The sequence below is a fragment of the Aplidium turbinatum genome, chromosome 5 (genome assembly GCF_918807975.1).
Source record: "Aplidium turbinatum chromosome 5, kaAplTurb1.1, whole genome shotgun sequence".
Taxonomy (NCBI): Eukaryota; Metazoa; Chordata; class Ascidiacea; order Aplousobranchia; family Polyclinidae; genus Aplidium; species Aplidium turbinatum.
Window position 1 is genome coordinate 36,505,959 of NC_137476.1, and position 20,466 is coordinate 36,526,424.

A 20,466-nucleotide genomic window follows, 5' to 3' on the forward strand; every position below is an offset into this window, starting at 1 on the left:
TCACTCTGTTCTAGCGCTATGGAGACAAATCACTTCATTTGACTAGCAAGCAAAATTGTAATATTCATTCACATTGGTAAGACAAAACACACGATAATTGAAAACCAATCTTGCAAATGATAAATTTTTGAAACTAACTTCTTAGAGGTTACTAACGAAACAATCTAATTGGGTTGCAAAAAAATGAATTTTCGCAGGACACGCGAAATGTCTAAGCTATCCCAGGTTTTGTACGAATCCACTATTGTGGCTCATAATGCAACACCTCACACGCCATAATAAAACTCGTTTGGGATGCACAGCTCATGAACTCAATATAAGTAGCCTAGCTACATTTTTCCCATTATATAATCACTGTCACTATATATTTTATATACAATAAAATACTAACACATTTACATGTAAAATATCAAAATATTGTTTCTGATTACTGTTTCGTGCTTTATGTAATAGTTCATTGTCTTCACCCAATAATGTGAGGGCGTAGTTTCATCTTGCATTGCAAGTAGGAATAGTAATTCTTCTTCCAAGAGTACCAGTTGATGGCCCTGTTACTAATCTGTCCACCAGTGATGTACAGACCGTTCAAGTTGGAAACCTGGCACTGAGAGTACCACCAGGCTCCATAATGTTCCCTGGCACAGTTCCCTCCGATCCATAAATCATTGTCTTTGTCAATGGTGGTGAACGACCGATTGTTGTGGATTTCTAATGAATCGCCTGCAACAAAATCTGTCACTGCCTTTTGATAAATTAAATAAAAAAGTTTAATCGTCAAGAATTTGTTTACAAGCCGGAAGTTTGTCATTATATTGATAAGAAACACAAACTCAAAGATTGAATTCTTTTTGTACACAGAAAACTCATACGATCAGTTCTTGGTATTGTAGGAGGATGTTTGAATGTGCTTCAGAATGCATCGTATTATATAATAATACAGTTGGTTGGTTTAAATCTTTATCCTCGGACTGACAAAGCCATGATTGGTTATTCCTGGTAGTTTCGCATTCTTGTAGAGGCTCTTGACACAGTAGGCCTACCGGTTACCGAGATTGACAGAGTAAAGTTTTCCGATTAATTATTGAAGTGTTGCTGCCAGGGAATTATTCTATTCACTAGGTGCCCTGACTGTAGAGCAGTCTTGAAATGCGTTGCTCAAGCGCACACCCCGAGAGTCGAACTTGCGCCGCGTGATCTTTAGCCGGGCGCGTAACCACTGAGCTAACGAGGCGGAAACTATATAATGAGCATACACAAACTATATAATAAGTTATATAAACAATAAATACTATTAATGCTACAAAAAGTGCACAATGCCAAGCAAAAAGCCAAGCAGAGCGAATTAAATCAAATATAGTAATTAGTCTCTAAACCCTTGACAGCCTGTTTTTCCCTAAAAGGAGGATCATCAGAAGGTCCTTCTTCAAACAGAATAAGGTTGAATACGTTGAATCGCATTAAAAGATATTGTTGTTACTATACTATTTAAAAGATGTTTTATTAATACAAACAAACGTAACCTGCAGTTCCACTGTAACCACCAATGCTCAATGCGTATTTCTCTGTTTCATTCCCGATCGTAAAGTTCCTGCAAGTGATATTTCAGTGTTACCGGCTATTTGGCTACATTACACAAGTATACAGTAAACGATCGAATGTCAATTAGCGATAAACTGAAAAATACTTTGATAGTTTCTTTTGAATTTAACACTATAGTTTTTAGCTGGACCAGCGGTTTCAATCGTAGGTAGGCTATACTTGGTCATTTTTTGCGCCACTACGCAACAACAATATATTTCTATATCGATTGTTAGTAACAAACAGCTATGTGTTTGTACACAAGTTCTATGTTCAAACAAAATTGATGGAGATTGTTACGTGTATTCAGCCCAGGCGACCTTCTTCTGATCGTCCAAGAGATCGACCCGAAGAATATAAGGATCCTCAGTCAAGATGAAATGAAGATATTTGAAACCTGTAGAGTTGGAGTGATGGTTAAATGTTTTCATGATAATGTTTTCTTGTGAGCTGCGTCAAAGGCAAGATAGTAAATCTGCACTGCTTGGTCGATACCTTGTCGTTTTACATTATACATTGACGAAACTTATAAAACTAAATAACAAAACTAACCCCACCAAAATTCTTTTTCAATATCTCCAAACCCATCCTTATAGGATTCCCAGTTGCGATAGAACGATAAGAGGCCTGTGGTTCTTTTCTGGAAAACCTGAATGCATCGATTAATTTTAATATGAAAAACGATATGAAAGACTTTATGGAACAAAATCTTATTTTTAATTCATTATAAATTTTCCCGTTTGTCAATGTATACCATGGCGAGTACACGGCGAGGAAAAAAAGACTGCCGAATAGATCAGAAATCAAACGAAATTACGAGATATATTAAGCACAATCAAGAAACTAAAATGGTCTTGGGCCGGTCATATAGCAAGATATCGGGACAATAGATGGACTAAAAAATAATTAACAACATGGACACCACGAGAAACCAAAAGAAAGAAAGGAAAACCAAAAGTAAGATGGAAGGACGACATTGACAAACAATGCAATACAACCAATTGGTACCAACTATAGCACATATTCAATACTCATGTAAATTGGCATGAAAAAGGGAAGGCTTACGCTCTGCAGAAGGCTCTCACAGGCTGAAAATGATGATGATGATGATGATACCAGCTAAATCAATATCTTATATAATGTACGTACATACCTATGAATAGAAATAACGATTTGTTCTGATTTTGATAGTTGTATAAAACAATTGCTTTTTATCGACTTTTGGATTAATTTGATGTAATAAAAACGCCTGTTAAAAGCTAACTGCTCGTTGTAGAAATGGAATTTGAAAACGTTTTCGGATTTTACTCAAGTGATGAAAACACAGACGTTGTTGATAATATGAGTGCACCAGCCTATACGTTAAAGATAATATGCTTTCATACATCATCTTATACAGGCTACGCTTTAAGATTGTTGATAGTTATTTTAACATTCAATCAGGTAAAACCAATCTTTGCATGACTTGGTGTGACTTACCAACCACACAAAACCATTTCTTGTCTCAAAGTAACCTTTGACTATGGTTCCATATTTCATTATTATCTCATAAACCCCGTCATTTGGTATCCACCGAAAGATCTCGGCTAAGGGTTTCGGTCCCACATAATCTGAAGAATAAATAAAATTTATTTAATAATAATTTTCGTTGTGAGATGGAAATTGAAATAATAAAAATAAAAAAATCGAAAAGGAAAATCCTTTCTTTACACTTTCGCCAGTTGTTAACCATGCCTTGACATGAGAACCCGTGCAATCTTTCTTTAATTGTCGTATTTCAAATTGTTACTATTTGGTTCACATCACTGCCCCATTTATGGACTTCGGAATTAAAATTCCAAGTTTACAGGCGCTTGACAGTAACACGGCCCAATGACTGCAATGCCTCAATGGAATGAAGTGACTGTGACCACATCATGCACAAGAGGAAGATTATTTGGTAACAATATAACGTGATTTGAAGCTGAAGTAAAGCAGTTAAATCTATACGTTTGCAACAATGTTCATGCGTTTGTCAGTATTGAAAGGTGTAAGTCAGTTTGGAAAGGTGTAAGACATTTAGTCGCATACTCACAAGTGGGAGGTACAACGGGATTTGTTGGTGCGGCTGTTCTCGCTATAAAATAAAATTGAACAATTTTAAATGTAAAAGCTTTTAGGATTAAAATTTTTACAAATTACTGTTTGCTTTATACTTAACGTATTATTACTCTGTGCCCAAACAAAGTTTGTATAAAAACTTCATACATTACCGCCTACTTTTTTTTTTCTTCTTTATGAAAGTGAAGTACACAGCTAGGCAATGCTAAACATGTTTTTTATTCTTAATCAAAATACTTAAACGTATTTTAAATTTGACTAAAATCATCCACCCAGCAATTAACTGCATCTAAATAATTTGTTTTCGAATACTGTATCGACCCTGTATGATTTGTATTTGTAGAATATCTTGAATAACTTGTATCTTAAGTAGAATATCTTGCAGGATGATTTTCAGTTTGAATGTGAGGATGCATATACAGTTATACATTATTGTTATTACCTAGTTGCAACACAGCAAAACTTGCAATATTATTAGTAAAAGCTGACATAAACAATTAGCGCTATCCTTGATTTTTTTTTTGCAGAAACAATTTTCATGCTCAAACTTATTCAAATAGAATTATCTATTACAAGCGTATTCTGTTTGAATAAATTTGCATCCAATGATACTTCAGCAAAAAATGTAAAGTAGCGTTTAACCTTTTATGTCAGATTTTATTGTTAGTGTTTATTGTTAGTGTCGCAAACCCCCCCTTTTTTTAATTTAATTTATTGTTAGTGTTGTTGTTATTACTGTTATTATTACTTACGTTGTTGGCAGTTTTCAACCCTGCTGATCAAAGTTTGTATTCTGTCATTGTTGATTTTCAAGCGATCCACCTCACCACAGTTGAGATTACTGGAATGACAAGTGAACAGAAGCCTCCTGCCACAATCGCAATACTTTGACAACAACATGAGTGCGAGAAGTTTTAACAGTCTCATTTTGAAAGTAACCTTTTAGTAAATACTTTGAAAAGAGTTTCTGTCTGGAACACAAAGCATACAATATCTGGACTAGTTTTATGCACAAAAATGCAATTTTATGTTATTCTAGATGTCAAACAAAGAAATATAAAAGTAAAAAACGTGCAGTTCACAATAATCTGATATCATAATACCCATCACTTCATGTCAACTGGTTCATTATTGTTTAATTATATATTGTATTATTCAATTATTCATTCAATTTATTTGTTTATAAAATAGCCAATATCTTTACCTGTAACTTAAAGATGTGTATTGTAGCAAAATGTCTTGCTTATGTACTTCAGTCGTGAACCGATCTGCTTGTAAAGGTCACGTTTTAGTCTGCTGGGTGGACATCCACGCCTACAAACTCAAGCGCGAACTCTTGACTTAATTGTTTCCACTGAAATGTAGCTTTCAATCTTACTCACTGACAGTATTTAACCGTTTTAGAAACATTTCAACTGTGTAATTTATTAAAATCAGACAGAACTTATTTGTTTGAAAATAGTAAAAAATAAAAATAAATACCATAAAAAATATGGTAAAACAAATACAAATAAAAGATATAAAAAAATAAAATAGCATTATTCGAATGGTTCTCACGATTAATAAATGACTTTAGGAACCAATTATTTTTTATCTTTTTAAAAACGCAACTCTGAATGGCAGCGCTGTTGTTAGCAAGTAGCCTAAGTTCTTTTTGTAAACAACTGCCTGTAGTAATAAGATAGAAACAACTAACTTCCAAATACGTCAATCATATTAAACTTCCTTTCGGTTAGCAACAAAGTTATCTGCCGAAAAAGTAATGACCCAGACAGACTTAAGGGGCAAACGCTGCACTCAGTCCTGAACTAATTTCAAATCAAATTTTGATTTCACTAAACGTTAGGGATGTAGTGGTTGCCTTTTCATGGTGTCTGAAAGAATCTTTTTTCAAACAAACACAACATGGATTCATCTCAGCATTTTGAGTTTCTTGTCGATAGTCATTGAACTGCTTTTACCTTTTTGTGGTATGGGTTCAATCATCATCAACTTATGTGACATTTTCAATTGTTTACTTTAGACAGGAAAACGATAGTCAAATATTTATATTTTCACCATGATGCAAAACTTTCAGGAAGCACAAGCCCACTCCTTCCAAGATCATTCGGTTCATGCGCAAGTCACACGTCATCCACGCAACGTTATACAAACAATGCTACCCTGAAAGTGTAGCGTGGGGAAGTACCAAACAACTGTGGAATCTCTACATGAAAATGTTTAGTCGAAAATTCCTCTATGATTTTAATTTGAAACCAATCAAGACAAAAAGCATCTTGGTTTTATGTTGAAAAATAAACTCTTCAAAGATTTTGAAGTAGTTTTATTACAAGATCAAGCAACAGTGGTTCGACACTTGGATGGCCATCTGAGAAGTCCTTTATGAGGAAAGTGCTTATATCATACAAAACCATCAAAAAATATAAACGCGACTTCCCCAATAACAATTCAGCTACTGTATCAACTTGGCTATAATTCTTGCACTAGTGGTCGTCGTCGTCGTCTGAGCTTCTGGGGCCGAGGGTCTATCCTTTTACCACCCCAGATTCACGATGTTCCCGGACTACACTGGAAGGCTGCTAGAGAGCAGCCAGTCTTTAGTTTCATCATCCATGACGCGCAGACCTTCTACTCCGTTAGGTGACTTGAAGATGGTACAGTCATTGATGATGTGGTCTGCGGTCTGTTCCTCGGCACCACATTCACAGGAACACCACATTCACTAGTGGTTAAAACCGTTAACATTTATGTGAAACTGCCTATAGGTTGAAAGTCAGAAGATACCTGTTTAGTTTGGTTGCAGCCACTGGTTGGTAATAGCCTGATTCAAACCGGTTTAGACAAATCTGATTCTAAAGTTGGTTGGTTGGTTTGAATCTTTATCTTCGGGCTGACAAAGCCTTGATTGGTCATTCCTGGTAGTTTCGCATACTTGTAGAGGCTCTTGACACAGGGCCGGTTAACGAGATTGACAGAGTGGAGTTTTCCGGTTGTTGAAGTCTTATTAATTATCTAATATTCCGGTTGTTAGACTAGAACATGTTTTTTGTCACAGACCATTTGAGGAGGTTCCTACATACAATATTTTCTATCGGCATAGAACTAGTTTGAAGACATGATCACACCACTCTCTTTTAACGTTCCTTTAACTGATCACTACGATTTCTCAGTTGATTGTTTTTAGCGCAATAATTAAGGATAATATTACTTCTTATAAAAATAAAATGAACCTTCATTACTTAAACATAGGGACTAGGGAGCCAATAATGAATTAACATATCTTGGGGTCGTGAGTTCAATGCAGCGGCATACAGCTGTTTCGTTATAGTGAAATTTCTTCGTATGCCAGTCCTAACCGCAAGTTATCGATTACTACTAATGGTTGCTGTGGATGGGGATAGAAACTACGTGGTCAGAAATGCAACTAATGATACTTAAGATTAAAAAAGATGACTGTGTTTATTAGTCTTTCTACAGCAAAGCAGAAGATCTCGTTTAAATTTCATTTGCTGGAGTAATTTATGTAATTGAACATGCCTCAGTTCTTTAAACTCACTAGGCTAAACTAGATCTTCAGCTCGCCAGTCCTCCTATCTCTTTCTATGTCGAGCAGTTTACCAGTGTTACAAAGTGTTTACAGTAATTTGCCTCCAAATATCATCTTTCATAGCAACTCTTTCTACTTCGGAGAAAAATGGTTAAAACGCCTGAACAATCTAATAAAAAAAATAAAGATTCCAAAAATTTTATACTAAACTTATGTTCAGCAAACATTTTAAAAGCCAAACTGTTAAATTTAATATTTAACATTGAAAACATAACATCAATCCGGAAGAAAGGAGTTTAGTTTTCGAATCGCTGCTGAGCATGAGCAACTTGTATGTATCTTCTTCCTGCTCTCTTTATTTCAGTTCACCAAACGCAGATGTGTAGCCTAGATAAGGAAGCAGCGAGATCCAATAACGTTGGTTCGACTCTCAGGGTCTTTATTGGAACAAAATACTTATAGCAAGGTAGTTCACCATTTAACGGCAGTTAATGGATGAAATAGCTTACAGTGATTAACTTACAGCAAACGGAAACATCACTCTGTTAATCTTTGTGACCGCGCCTGTATCACTTGTTTAAAGTCTAATCAACTATGCGAAACTACAAGATTAATATACAGAACAAACTTTCTCCCCCCAGGGATGTCCCCTCAATCAACTTAATGGCGCTGTTGTGATTGACCTTAAAGAATTTTTAAATAGCCTATATTCGTCTCACAAACCATAAATTGTCAGTAAAGACATGGTCACCAAATATTACAGTAGACCTAGACCTAGCAGGGCCGTTGAGAATATACTTTGCGCCCCGTACTAATGAGATTCTCGAGCCCTAGTCCAAGACACATCTCAAAAAAAAACACTATAGCCAAAGAATACGCGGTGGCTTTTCAAGTTTTCGGCCCGTTGGAAAGATTGCGGCCTCTAAATTCGGCTCGGGCTTGGGCACAAAAGTACCCCATGTAACTCCATGTCAAAACTACATGCTACTAGTAAGGTAAACATTTTTTTTTCAAGATTTATTGTATTAAGCATGATTACACTCTGACTAACTTGACATAAACAAGCATGCGCGAATGGTTCATGGACGTACAAATATACACATCCAGTGTTTTACAATAAACACCAATAAGACAGAAATTAAATCTGGTTAAAATGTTAATAACTTTAAGAATACATGCTTCGACATTGTAGTGGCTTGTTACTTTCTTTGATTAACTCACTTCATTTAATTACGATATAAAAGCGATTGCGTCAAATTACAAACTTTATCACGACAAGCACTAAGGCACTAAAATATACCAGCTGAATTGATTTAAGTAGAGCGTTGAAAAAGTCTAATCATATTTAATTGTTTCATGCCCATGATTGTTTGTGGAAAAAAGATAAACGAAAATGATACTGTATTGTTGTCATTTTTATTTCGAATAATTATGTGAGATGCTTTAAGGAGGCCTAATTTTCATGTCTACGCTCTTCATTGAATAGTAGCTGTTCTTCCAAGTGTACCAGTTGATCCCCCTGTCGCTGATTTGTCCTCCCCCGATGACCAGGCCATTCAGATTTGAATGGTGACAACTTCGATACCACCAAGCGCCATTGTGCTCCCGAGCACAGTTTCCCGCGGACCACTCGTCGTTGTCGCGGTCTTTGGTTGTAAACTTTTGCTTGTTGTGGCGTGCAAGGGAGTCTCCTAATTATTGAAAAAAGTTCTATTGTTACATTTTAATTGAGCATTGTTATACATCTGTGATAAAACAATGGAACAATAAAGACCTTCAGTGAACAAACAAAACGTTTTTTAACATAGCCTACACAGTGACTATTCAAATTGAATCTATATGTTACACTTGATCATAACTGTAGATGTTATTCATTTGTTGGCAATTTTAAGGTACTCTATGTTATGTCATGAGATAATGCAACAATACGCAGCACATCTTTTCCTGAAAAACTATTTGAATAAATAAATGTAACTACACAGTAACCATCATAAAAAATTCCAGTTATCAACCAAAACGGTTTAATAATACAACTAAAAACATTATTTTTGAGAATGGTGACTGCATTGATAAGCTTGTACGCTAGACTTTTGCAACTGAGCTTTCAGGATTCAAAACCTGATATTTTGCGTTTTTCGTATGTCCCAAAAATAAAAAACTTTTGGATTTTTAAAGATATTTTTAAAATACCGTTTGACGTACAGTCGCCTATGAAGCAAAATGCGTGCAGATCACCAATCGCAGAAAAAGATCGCAAAATTGCACAGAAGTTATAGCAATTTGGCAATAATGTTAATACCTGCCGTCCCAGTGTATCCACTTACGTCAAGCCTGTACTGTGTCGAGGAATTTCCAACAGAAAATGTTCTGCAAATATATCAATGCACAATATAAATATGGAAAATTTATTTGATGCTGGGCTTTTCAACTGTTATAGTAAACAATAACTGTAGGTGTAAGTAGAAAACAAGCCTGAACAGTTATAGTAACTTTGTTGAAAAGCATAAAAAGAATCCATTCTGCAAAAACGAACATATTTTTTTTTCTCGCATAGACGTTGCACCTACTGAAGGTTAATTGTTGTTGCCCAATCCGAATTTAAGCTTAAATCCTTTTTATTCCTGGACTGAGACAGCTGATGAAAAAAGACGATTTTTTAAAATTGTGTTGCGTTTAGCATTTACAGTAGGCTACATAGGCTTTTTCTAAACTTATTGATCTCAGATTTAGCCTCTTTAAATTAAATTTTTCTTTTTAACAAAAAGGTTTAAAAGACCAGCGTCTATCAGGTCAAGTGCATAATTTTTTTTATTTTTTTTTATTATGTATTAGATTAATCAGTTGTAAAAAGAAGTTACGTCAATTTTATTTAGATTATTTTCCTATTCACTTTTGCAATTTTTGCTACAGTATTACATTTTTATTGACAATGACTTCACCAATCATTTAACGTTAAAGCAAAGGAAGTAAAGCTTTGCCAAGTGTGTAACTGCAAACAAGCCTCGCTTTTAATTTAAGCTCACCGGTACTCGGCATACGCAGTGTTATTGTCAGCATCTACCAAGTCAACACGTAAAATATAAGGCTGGAACCGGGTTATCTGATACATGTGTTCCAAACCTAAAAGTAATAATGTAATATGACGTGTAAATACATGAAATGTGATAATAGATAGAGTAATGTCACAGTTAAATAGTAAATGATGAGAAATTGCTATGATGATGTTAAAATCTAATTCGTTTTCAGCTGTATGAACATCAAAGGCAAAACCAATTTTTTTATTATTGGCTACTGTACAACTTGAAGCCTGTTTTGTTAGCGATACGCTGGCATTATCTGCAATCGCATGTGTGGCGGTAGGTTCAACAAATGTGCAGATCGAGAATTTTGAAAATATATAAACTTACCTGACATGTTACAACTCCTTTTCTAAATTCAAATAGTTTATAAAAGAAATTAAATATTGTAAATACCCGTCCAGAACTCATCGTTCAAACTTCCAAAACCGTCGACATAAGACTGCCAGTCTAAGTAGAAATCGAGGAATCCTTTGGTTCGTTTCTGAATGAACTAACACAACGAGCGCGACTTACATTACGCTTTTGCACAATTTGTTTTATTTGTTGGTTATAAATTAGGCTTATGCTGTACATCATTTGCGGTAAATGCACATATTACATAGAACTTTATGTAGACATGGGCTATATCTCACTGACACTAAAACAAAAGACTGCAGTGCCACTGCAATTGTCTATCATCGTCATCACTACCATCATCATCATCATCATTGTTATTATTTTTCACCGGTCTTGTCATCACTATCCAAAGCAAATAATGTGTTTAGTCGATGACAGAAGCACATTTTTTAGAACAAACATAAACATTAAAGTAATTTCCATGAATATATTCCGTCTCACCAGCCAAGTGTGGCCATTTTGTATTTCAAAATATCCTCGAAACTTATGAGAGTGCACATCCATATCGTATACGCCGTTTGATGTGACGCCACTTTGAAACAAACGAGCAATAGCTGTTGATGCTGAAACATACAAATGACTGCTCAACCTTTAAAACATTACCTGACCAACATATGCTAAAGTGGGAAGTATCGCGCTACTTTTGTTCTGAGTAACCTAGTGGTAGCGCGTTACGTTTGATCAACTGGCTAGGAGTAACCAAAGCACCGTTTATTTGGCAGATTGTACCGGTAGCGATAGTACACTACTTTCAAAGTAACGGATGCCCATCTTTTCCAACACGTTCTCAACTTACTATGATTGATCCAGTGTTTGGGGTATTGTAGTAATGAACACAGAACGAGTATAAAAACAACTGAGTACTCAGTTCAATCAAACGATGACATTTTATGTTTTGTTGACGTCATTGAGAATAGAAAAGGACTAAGCTACGTGTTTGATGTCAGCAGCTAAAAAGAGTTTCAGTTTTTACAAATTACAAAATGTGCAGTGTTTTTACACCTTCCAAATTACAACATCAAACGAAAACAAATTTATTTCAAAATAAATCTTTTAAACGTAAATTAATTATTATTGCTTTCATCTGTTTTAAAATAAGATTAAAAAAAAAAAACGACTGTTGATGTTTTCTTACATAAAATGATTTGGAAAGTCCATTCGCATTTCAAGATAATGTTTTTTTTAAATCCAATTTAATAGAAAGATTTAAAGATATTAGATGATAACCAGATTGGAAACCAAACGGGATATTATAAAGTTAACCTAAAGTATTAAAAACGAAAATATAGGAATGAAATTTGTATAAAAATTCCATGTAAAAACCTCACGTCGGACTGGAGTGGTGAGATTGCCGACTCCAACACCTAGAAAAACAAAGTTTGAAGTTTGAGGAGATGTAGTTTACCTCCGACTTGTTAATTTACTGCGGTTAAATTGCTACTAAACGAAAGAGCTTCAGTTATTGGCCCCTATTGAAATTGTATTGAAGGCATGTAGCCAAAAGAAAATTATCCTTGAATGAAACGTGCGCTGTATTAATGCGTAGCTACATTATTGTATCGTATAGCTATATTATAAATATCGTAATTTGAAATTTTATTATAGGCTACTTTACTATTATCCAAAACTACAGTATAGGCCTATATAGGCATATCATAGATTGAATTTCATTGTTTCAAATGACTGTAGCTTACTTCAAAATAAGTTAGCATAAGTCACAAACTCTGGGCTATGATAATGAAAGTATCAAGTAGATTATAATGTCGTTCTGAATTTTTCAACAAAACTAAACACATGATTATGAACTATTTAGTCTCAAGGTATAAGATAATAATTTTGAGGAAAAGGTTATTGCAGCTTCGTAAAGTTACAGCAAATTATGTTGCGAAGGATTTCGTAGGCCTCAGATTTGGTGTGATACCCTAAAATTAACGTAAATTTAAAATCAAACAATCAAACTAATTTGTTCTAAAACAGCTTTATGTTTCACGTGACAACATCGTTTACTGTGCGCAAAAATTTGAAATTTGCAAAAATGTGCCAAAGTAACGCAACCTACAGTACATGAACAAACAAACAAACTGCAGCTACAGCAACACAATAAAAAGGAGTTTTCATACCTGCGCAATTGAATTCTGTGTTGATTTTATGTTCCAGTTGATCAAGCAGCGCGCGATTCAAATGGACTTCTCTGTCTATGTCCGAACTTACATTGCTGTCGGTCACATGACCACAGGACATGATCAACTTTCGGTCAGCAAACGCTAGGTGACACAGCGCCATCCAGTGAAGTAAACGTTGAAAAATCATCTTTTTAAGTGTTTTGTTAAAATTTGTTATTTTAGAAATGTCTGGACAGTATATTACATTAACGTCAGTGGTTATTGGCAATGCGTAATTTAATTCATATTAATACTTCACGTGTGTTGCAAACCTATGTGGGACTCAATTGTAGCCTACAAGCATAGGCTACTCTATCCTGCTGGATAATCCCGCATTATACAACCTTTGAACAGTTTATTTTATGTCAAGTAGTCATGCAGTCTAGCTTGTGGATAAAGGCAGAAATCTGCGTTTGCTGCTATTGGTTAACGTTACAGTTATGTTACAAAACTTGTCACTGAGTTGAGTTACTGTAATTAGATTGTTAAAATTAATTTATAAATTAAGTTTAGGATTAGCCTACGCTTTTTCTTCTAGACTGCAATAACACATCTTTTCATCTTGGTCATTGAAAGTTTGATTTTTAGGAACTAGACTGCATCAAATAATGCTTTCAGAATGCATATAAAATTTGTGCTTTTGCCTGAGCTCTTTTTTTGCTTGATTTAATATTCAAGCTAATCAACTAGCCTACTATTCAAGATAATTTCCGTTTGGTAAACTTTTATCCTCAACTTGAAAAAAGCAGCACCTGCCTTTGACTTCAAGTTGATGAGTATGATCATAATCATCTTCTATGCTTCAGTGCAGAATGCTGTATGCTAATTAAAAACTATTGATTTTTCCCTTTGCCTATAGGCCTACCGATATACTGTATTTTCCCGAGAAAATAAATATTTTCTTTAAACACCCACATGGTTCTTGGCGCGGGGGAAAGTTGTTGATATGATTCTTTAGCAGAGTTTAACTACTTGACAAATAGTTTTTCGCTTTCATATAACCTGTGAAACAATACGTGTTGTGATAATCATGAAACCCAGCTGAACTCCCACGATTTTCTCTTCATAGCAGTTGTTAACCTTTCAGTTGAGGACTTTTTAAGAAAATCAATCAAGTTTATTTCGGTTGCTACCTTCACATTTATTTCAATTTTTTACAGTCAGCCCCTTTAGCTCAGTGGTTAACCCTTTGAGGACCGTTGGTACATAGGCTATGTGTACCATGAACTTTTTCCACGATTTCTAATCATCTTCTTGTAGTTATCAAAAAGTATTTGTCTCTAAACGTTTCTTAAATAGATAATCTATTTATAAATAAAAAAAAAATTGGAAATTGTATTTTGTTTAAGCTTTGCTTTTACAGGTTTTGTTTGGTGAATTGGTCAGGGTTTGAAGCGGTAAACTTTGAAAGATCAACAAGACAAGAAAAAAATGTAAAACAAATATAATTTTTATTCTACATCAATGTTTAGTGATTAATCTGACTTATCCCATCAGGAAAACCATAAAAAAATTATAAAACATATTGCTAGACAATGCTAAACTTTTGTGGTACACATATGTACCAAAGGTCCTGAAGGGTAAATTCTATTAGTCTAATGGAGGGATATAGTGACGTGGGAAAAACTTAAAAATTAAGACTGTTGTTGTGAAATTTTAATATAAATAACACGTAATATTTTAGGAATGTATTTTAGATCTACATGCAAAGGTAAATTTAACTGATAGCATTACTTCCGGTTGAAAAATTTTCAATAATTTGGCGCGAATTATGTCAATACTGTATATACAAGCAATTATGATTTTCGTCGTCGTCGCCGTGTGAGCCTCTGAAAACAGTCCCACCTAACCAAATAACTTTACAGACTTTTTGAAGTTAGTTTTTATTTCGCAGAGTAGCAATGAGCCATGAATGTAGAAGTGTTTGCTGTAGAGTTAGGGTATTCAACAGGTTATAGGAAGTGCTAGTCCAGCCTAGGGCGTCTCAAAATTACTTGAACCTTGTATGCAACGGCTAGGCTAGTCAAGACTAAGCTCAATACTAGTAAAGTTTGTCTCCAAAGCAATACTTTTAGGTTTTTATTAAATACAGCTTAGAAATATCAACTTTTCAACAAAGTTTGAAAGCATTTCCTTCAAAATTTGGGGTAAAACATGTTCAGAATGCACCAAATTTAATGCGATTTTATAAAATTTTCTGGGGGTGAACCCCAGACCCCCCCGCGTAGTCGTTCGCCTTTGGCAAACTCAGCGGCGGGCTTCGCCCCCCCTCCACTATTTATTGCAGCCCCACTGCTCACAAACAGCACCAACCACCACTGTGTAAAACCATACCAGCAATGACACTAAACACATTACCCTTAAGGACCAATGGTACACATATGTACCACAGCGTAACTTAGTAAGCAGCGCTAGTTCAGCTCTGGAGATTAATTGCGCTTGATGAGCAACGCATTTAAAGAAATGCTTTCCATTCACTTTCACGTAGTGGATTGGATAATTCTCCAATAAACAATAACTTCACTCTGTCAATCTTGGTAACCGGCCCTGCGTCAATAGTTCAAGAGCCTCTACAAGCAGGATATGCGATACTGCCAGCCTGCCAGGAACAACCAGGGGCGTTGACAGGGGGCTCTAGGTGGTACTTTTGGACCCGGGCCCAGAATATTTAAGGGACCTGGATTTAAAAAATTCCCCGCGACTTCAAACATTATCAAGATCTTAATACAATCAGATCTAAAGGAATTGCCATCAGAGGTTAAAACAGCCATTTCAGTCATCAGATGGTAAAATACCGGGCCCCCTTCTGGGTACTGGGCCCACTTCAGCTTTCTGGTGGTAAAATAGCCACTTCTGCCACCAAACAGTAAACAGGCCTACAAAATTAAGTCTAGTAGACTATAATGATTTCCCTAACCACGAATAGTCCCGAAACACGAATTTCAAACTAAACAGGCTAATATTTATTCAGACTCAAAATCTGAAATGGCACAGGTAAGAAGATTACAATCCCTATTTCTGCACTAAAAATTAGACCAAAGCCGTTTTTCAGATTGCAGCAATCAGCAAGTGTTTGACCTAGGCCCAAACACCTTTCTAAAATCAAATTGAAAACTTTCTGACTGTCTGTAGTGCTGTAAATTCTTTTCTGGTGAGCCTAGAATGACCAGTGAAACATCAATGGAATCGGGAAGTGATACTAAAAACAACCGCTAGGTAGAGATAGTAAGTTTTGCGGTTCAAGAAATTTTAAGATTGCGCAAGATTTGTTAAATGACCATGCTTAAACCACGTCAATAAAATAGCTTTGGTAGAGAGGTACTTTTTAAAAACCATAGACAGACAATCGATAACAACTTAATAACATTGAATTGCATAATTCAAAATTAATACAGAAATGAAATAGATACATAATTTCGAACGTTTTCGGCAAAACTTTCTGCCCTCTTCAGGAAAATATCTTAATTCATCTAAACAAAACAATTATTCGTGAAATGTTAATAATAAATGACTGAAATTCAATAAAACTGCACTGACCTGCGTACAAGCAACAACTGACGAACAAACACAAAAGGTGGTAGCAATTTGTCATAATTATGCGGGCATGACCACACTCCCGCATAATTATGACAAATTGCTACCACCTTTTGTGTTTGTTCGTCAGTTGTTGCTTGTACGCAGGTCAGTGCAGTTTTATTGAATTTCAGTCATTTATTATTAACATTTCACGAATAATTGTTTTGTTTAGATGAATTAAGATATTTTCCTGAAGAGGGCAGAAAGTTTTGCCGAAAACGTTCGAAATTATGTATCTATTTCATTTCTGTATTAATTTTGAATTATGCAATTCAATGTTATTAAGTTGTTATCGATTGTCTGTCTACGTCAATAAAAGTTTGAACACAACCTTTGTATTCATAACTTTGTCGATAAAGGGAGCCCAAAAATAAATTGGTACCGGGCCCGATAAATCCTGTCAACGGCCCTGGGAACAACCTATCAAAGACTTTCTCAGTTCTAGGATAAAGATTCAAAAATTATATACCAATCCGATGTTGGCTACAATTGCAGAAAGCGTACCATAAAGCCGTAGCTTACGTTGTGGAGGAATCCATTTAAACAAGACAATTTCCTGTAAGACCCGATAAACCCGCCAACCAATCAAAACATGTTTAAGTGGCAACCGTCCTATTGTGACCTTGTAGCAATCAGCCCAGAAACTCACAATTTCCCTATGTATTCCTGACTCAGCCAGACAGTTGATCGTTGCTTTGATAATTACAAAAGAAAAAAATGGCCTGATGGCAGTTTTGGGAATCGAATCCAGCACGTCATCAAAATGACTAACCTACTACTGTTCTAACCATCTACGCTAAGCTGTTGACGGCGAAACGATGACCAAATTTATGCTACTTTACATCAAAAATATTTGCCTTTTTTTTCTTCTTTGACATGTAACTTCTGATTGATTTGTTGTTTTATTGCTTTTACAAAAATGTTTATGTTTGAATAACCTCTTTGTGTAGTGCCTGCGGTTTTTCTTATGTTTCCTTGCGTCTCATTGCCGTTGTGAAACCTGAATTTGTTAGGAATTTGAAACGCTGGCTATAATTTGGGCGTTTCCTTAAGAATTTGTACCTCATATTAAGGTTTGCAGCCCTTTGATATAGGCTACATATACGCAGAGATGGGCATGATCTTGATCTTGAAGATCACTTTTTTTTTGGTGATCTTGATCTAAGATCACTTTTTTTTGTGTGATCTTGATCTTGAAGAACAATAAGATCAAGATCACTTTAAAATTGAATTTTACTTCCTAAATAAAGGCATTTTTTTAGAACTCGTACTGTACAAAGCAGTTAGTGGCAACTACTAACATTAAGCCACTGTTAATATAATATGTGTCCAACAAAAGACGATAGTCTCCGTCTAATCTGGTCAGTGTTGCCATTTCAAAATTGAAAAAGTTTTCTGTGTTGGTCATAATAAAGAAGTCAACTTCCGTGTACTTTATGTTGACGTATAATAAAAAATGATTTAACTTTGTTCACAATTTCCATGTGTGAATTAAAAGAAATGTTTGCTTTCTTTGACCCAATTTTAGATGCTTCAAAAGTCTAGAATGGCGGTGTTAAAAAATCTGGACTCCAGCCGACTTTGGTCATGCAAAGTGGTTTATTGCAGCAAATCAACCAGACCAAGACTTGTTTAGGGTCTGAGTATGGAGCGGTTTGTCTGACCGCAAACCTCTGAACTTTTTTGATAGCAGACAACAGTATCAAGACTATCAAGGTTGCAAGATGGATAAATGGTGCAATAAACATTGACATATTACAGTGAAAGCTAAAACTACTTAGTAAGCCTAACACGTATAAAAACTCCCACATGAACCAGACAAAAATTTGGTAAAAAAATTATGCAGTTTAAAGTTTATTTATTTTCATTTATTATAAATAAAAAAGTATACAAACAATTTCAAATTTTGCGACTTTTTCAGTAACTTACTACTGTAATTAACCTCGGCCTTGGGTGTGACGTTGCGATTCTACGCAAACTACGTCAAAAATTGATAGGCCTGATAGCAACAGTCACTAACTTATTACAATTCTTAGGCCAGCGATCGAGTAGTTAAAAGTAAAAGTTAGCAATACCAACTATATTCCTTTACCCAGGCCAGGTTGCTTATAGTGATTATTTTTTACTACATCATTGATCAAAAACTTCATTTTTTTTCAAGTACACAAAAAGTGATCTTGAAAGTGATCTTGATCTTCAAGATCACGATCTTGATCTTGATCTTCAAGATCACATAGTTTGGTGATCTTGATCTTGATCTTCAAGATCACCTATTCTTGGTGATCTTGATCTTGATCTTCAAGATCACCAATACTGGTGATCTTGCCCATCTCTGCATATACGTAGTTTTATGTTGTGGTAGCGTTGTGCATCTGCTGCATTGCTTGGAGCACTGAGTTTTCCTTAAACCAACCGTCTAGAGTTAAACTAAAATCAGAATGTTTTTTCTCAGTCATTGAGTGGTGCGTTAGTTTCAGTCAGTTCTCCACGGACTCTTTTCTTGGAAGTCACTGTGTCAGTTTAGTTTTAAGCTTATGTTCTGAATCATGATTTCGATTAAGTTCATCTCATATGCAATTTTAATTCAAGTTAGACATTATTTGGCAGTAACGTTTTCGATCTGGAACGTTTTTTTCTTTGCAATAAACTCATAGGCTACTCGCAGAAAATAAAGGTAGCCTATAGCCAGTGTTGTACGCGTCAATGAAATAAATTGACGGCGTCAGCGTCAGCGCGAATTGCCTAAAAACTTTACGGCGTAAAATACTGCGACAGCTCTTTAAAAAATTGACGGCGTCAGCGCTAATTTCTAGCGCTATTTCAGCAAGGGTCTCACAAAACGGAAATATTTCAACCAATTTTAGGCTAACAATAGCTACAAATAAAGAGCAGGTTTTATGTTTTGAGACTGTATTGTAGGCTAATTATCTGCTTTAGCTTAGTTATTTTTTTGTAGAAACACAAGCATTTCAAAACATTTGTCTGACAATCTGTTGCGTTTGGGACGCATAATGTCCTTTGCAAGCGCAAACATGCGTTCCACAGCAGCGCTGAATGGTATTGGTGTGTTGTATTTCAAAAACAAGTCTTGAAAACGTTTGCTCGGAAAGGTAGCCTATCATTGTTCCAAGCGTGCTGTGATGGCTAATTAGCGTGTATAAATCTTATTTTAACGAGATCCACTGCACCAACATCGCTCTTTTCAGGGGCAAAGAGCTCTTGAAATAAAGTTTCTTCAATCTCCGCGACATTCATTGATTTTTTGCTTTCTCTCTCTGATTCCTCGTTCTCAATCACGATACGAGTGATCACCATTTGGCGAACTTCTTCCGCTTGTATTCCAGGGAGCCATTCCAACCAACGCGAAAGCGGGTAATTCGGATGAGTCGCGCTGGCCAGAATAGATTGTGAAACTCTCATTGTGAAACGAGATTTTCCATGAAAACAAAAAATGACGCATAGCGCTTGACGCTTAAAATCGGAAAAATAGTTGACGGCGCTATCACTTCCGTCAACTAAAAAATAAACTGAAGGCGCTAGCCTCAGCGTCAACAAAAAGTTGACGCCGTCAACGTACAACATTGCCTATAGCGATCATTCCCACTATCATGCTGGTAGTCGGAGTGTTGATGTCGCAGTTACAGCTAGGTATAGACCCATTAGCGTAACTAAGGGGGGGGCAAGGGGCCATGCCCCCCAAATTTTCAAAGTTTTGATTCCAAACTTGAGCCCTTTTTTAAAAGTATAATAACATTAATTTGTATAAATTTATATCGTTTTCCAGGACATCTGGCTATTAACACCCCTAGGACTTGTTTTATACACACAGAAGGACACCAATAAATTTTGCAAATCGTAAATCGCGCAAAGTTTACGCGATTTACGCTTCTTTTAACTATACTTGCCTGTAGTTAACTAGTTAAAAAGTAGTTACCGTAACTACTTTAACTACTTTTAACTACTTGCCTTCCACTAGCCTAGTTTGTGGAAGCAATTTAAGAATCGCTTACTCTTTTGGGTTTTTGTG

General features: G+C 35.5%; 2 protein-coding genes across 2 annotated transcripts; both read right to left on the reverse strand.

The window, feature by feature from the left end:
- Nucleotides 1–12: 12 nt before the first annotated feature.
- LOC145771303 (microfibril-associated glycoprotein 4-like) lies at nucleotides 13–4,642 on the reverse strand. The gene is made up of 7 exons (XM_082583045.1): nucleotides 4,431–4,642; nucleotides 3,653–3,694; nucleotides 3,058–3,188; nucleotides 2,131–2,227; nucleotides 1,879–1,975; nucleotides 1,521–1,588; nucleotides 13–720 (listed from the first exon to the last, which is right to left on the reverse strand). Exons 1-7 carry the CDS (start codon nucleotides 4,603–4,605, stop codon nucleotides 464–466), a joined length of 867 nt encoding a protein of 288 aa, XP_082439171.1. The 5' UTR covers nucleotides 4,606–4,642; the 3' UTR covers nucleotides 13–463.
- Nucleotides 4,643–8,236: 3,594 nt separating this feature from the next.
- On the reverse strand, nucleotides 8,237–13,047 carry LOC145771264 (microfibril-associated glycoprotein 4-like). The gene is made up of 7 exons (XM_082582999.1): nucleotides 12,822–13,047; nucleotides 12,030–12,065; nucleotides 11,143–11,264; nucleotides 10,699–10,795; nucleotides 10,249–10,345; nucleotides 9,525–9,592; nucleotides 8,237–8,916 (listed from the first exon to the last, which is right to left on the reverse strand). The coding sequence occupies exons 1-7, from the start codon at nucleotides 13,009–13,011 to the stop codon at nucleotides 8,669–8,671; spliced, it is 858 nt and encodes a 285-aa protein (XP_082439125.1). The 5' UTR covers nucleotides 13,012–13,047; the 3' UTR covers nucleotides 8,237–8,668.
- Between the last annotated feature and the right edge of the window lie 7,419 nt (nucleotides 13,048–20,466).

What these genes read in the sequence shown, in the direction of transcription:
- LOC145771303 (XM_082583045.1), bottom strand. Translation starts at nt 4,605, where the DNA reads ATGAGACTGTTAAAACTTCTCGCACTCATGTTGTTGTCAAAGTATTGC. An exon ending in GGTTGAAAACTGCCAACAAC is followed by an intron (nt 3,695 to 4,430) that starts GTAAGTAATAAT and finishes TTTATTTTATAG; the next exon opens with CGAGAACAGCCGCACCAACA. An exon ending in GAAATGGTTTTGTGTGGTTG is followed by an intron (nt 2,228 to 3,057) that starts GTAAGTCACACC and finishes CGATGCATTCAG; the next exon opens with GTTTTCCAGAAAAGAACCAC.
- LOC145771264 (XM_082582999.1), bottom strand. Translation starts at nt 13,011, where the DNA reads ATGATTTTTCAACGTTTACTTCACTGGATGGCGCTGTGTCACCTAGCG. An exon ending in CACAGAATTCAATTGCGCAG is followed by an intron (nt 12,066 to 12,821) that starts GTATGAAAACTC and finishes TTGTTTTTCTAG; the next exon opens with GTGTTGGAGTCGGCAATCTC. An exon ending in ACTGCGTATGCCGAGTACCG is followed by an intron (nt 9,593 to 10,248) that starts GTGAGCTTAAAT and finishes ATATATTTGCAG; the next exon opens with AACATTTTCTGTTGGAAATT.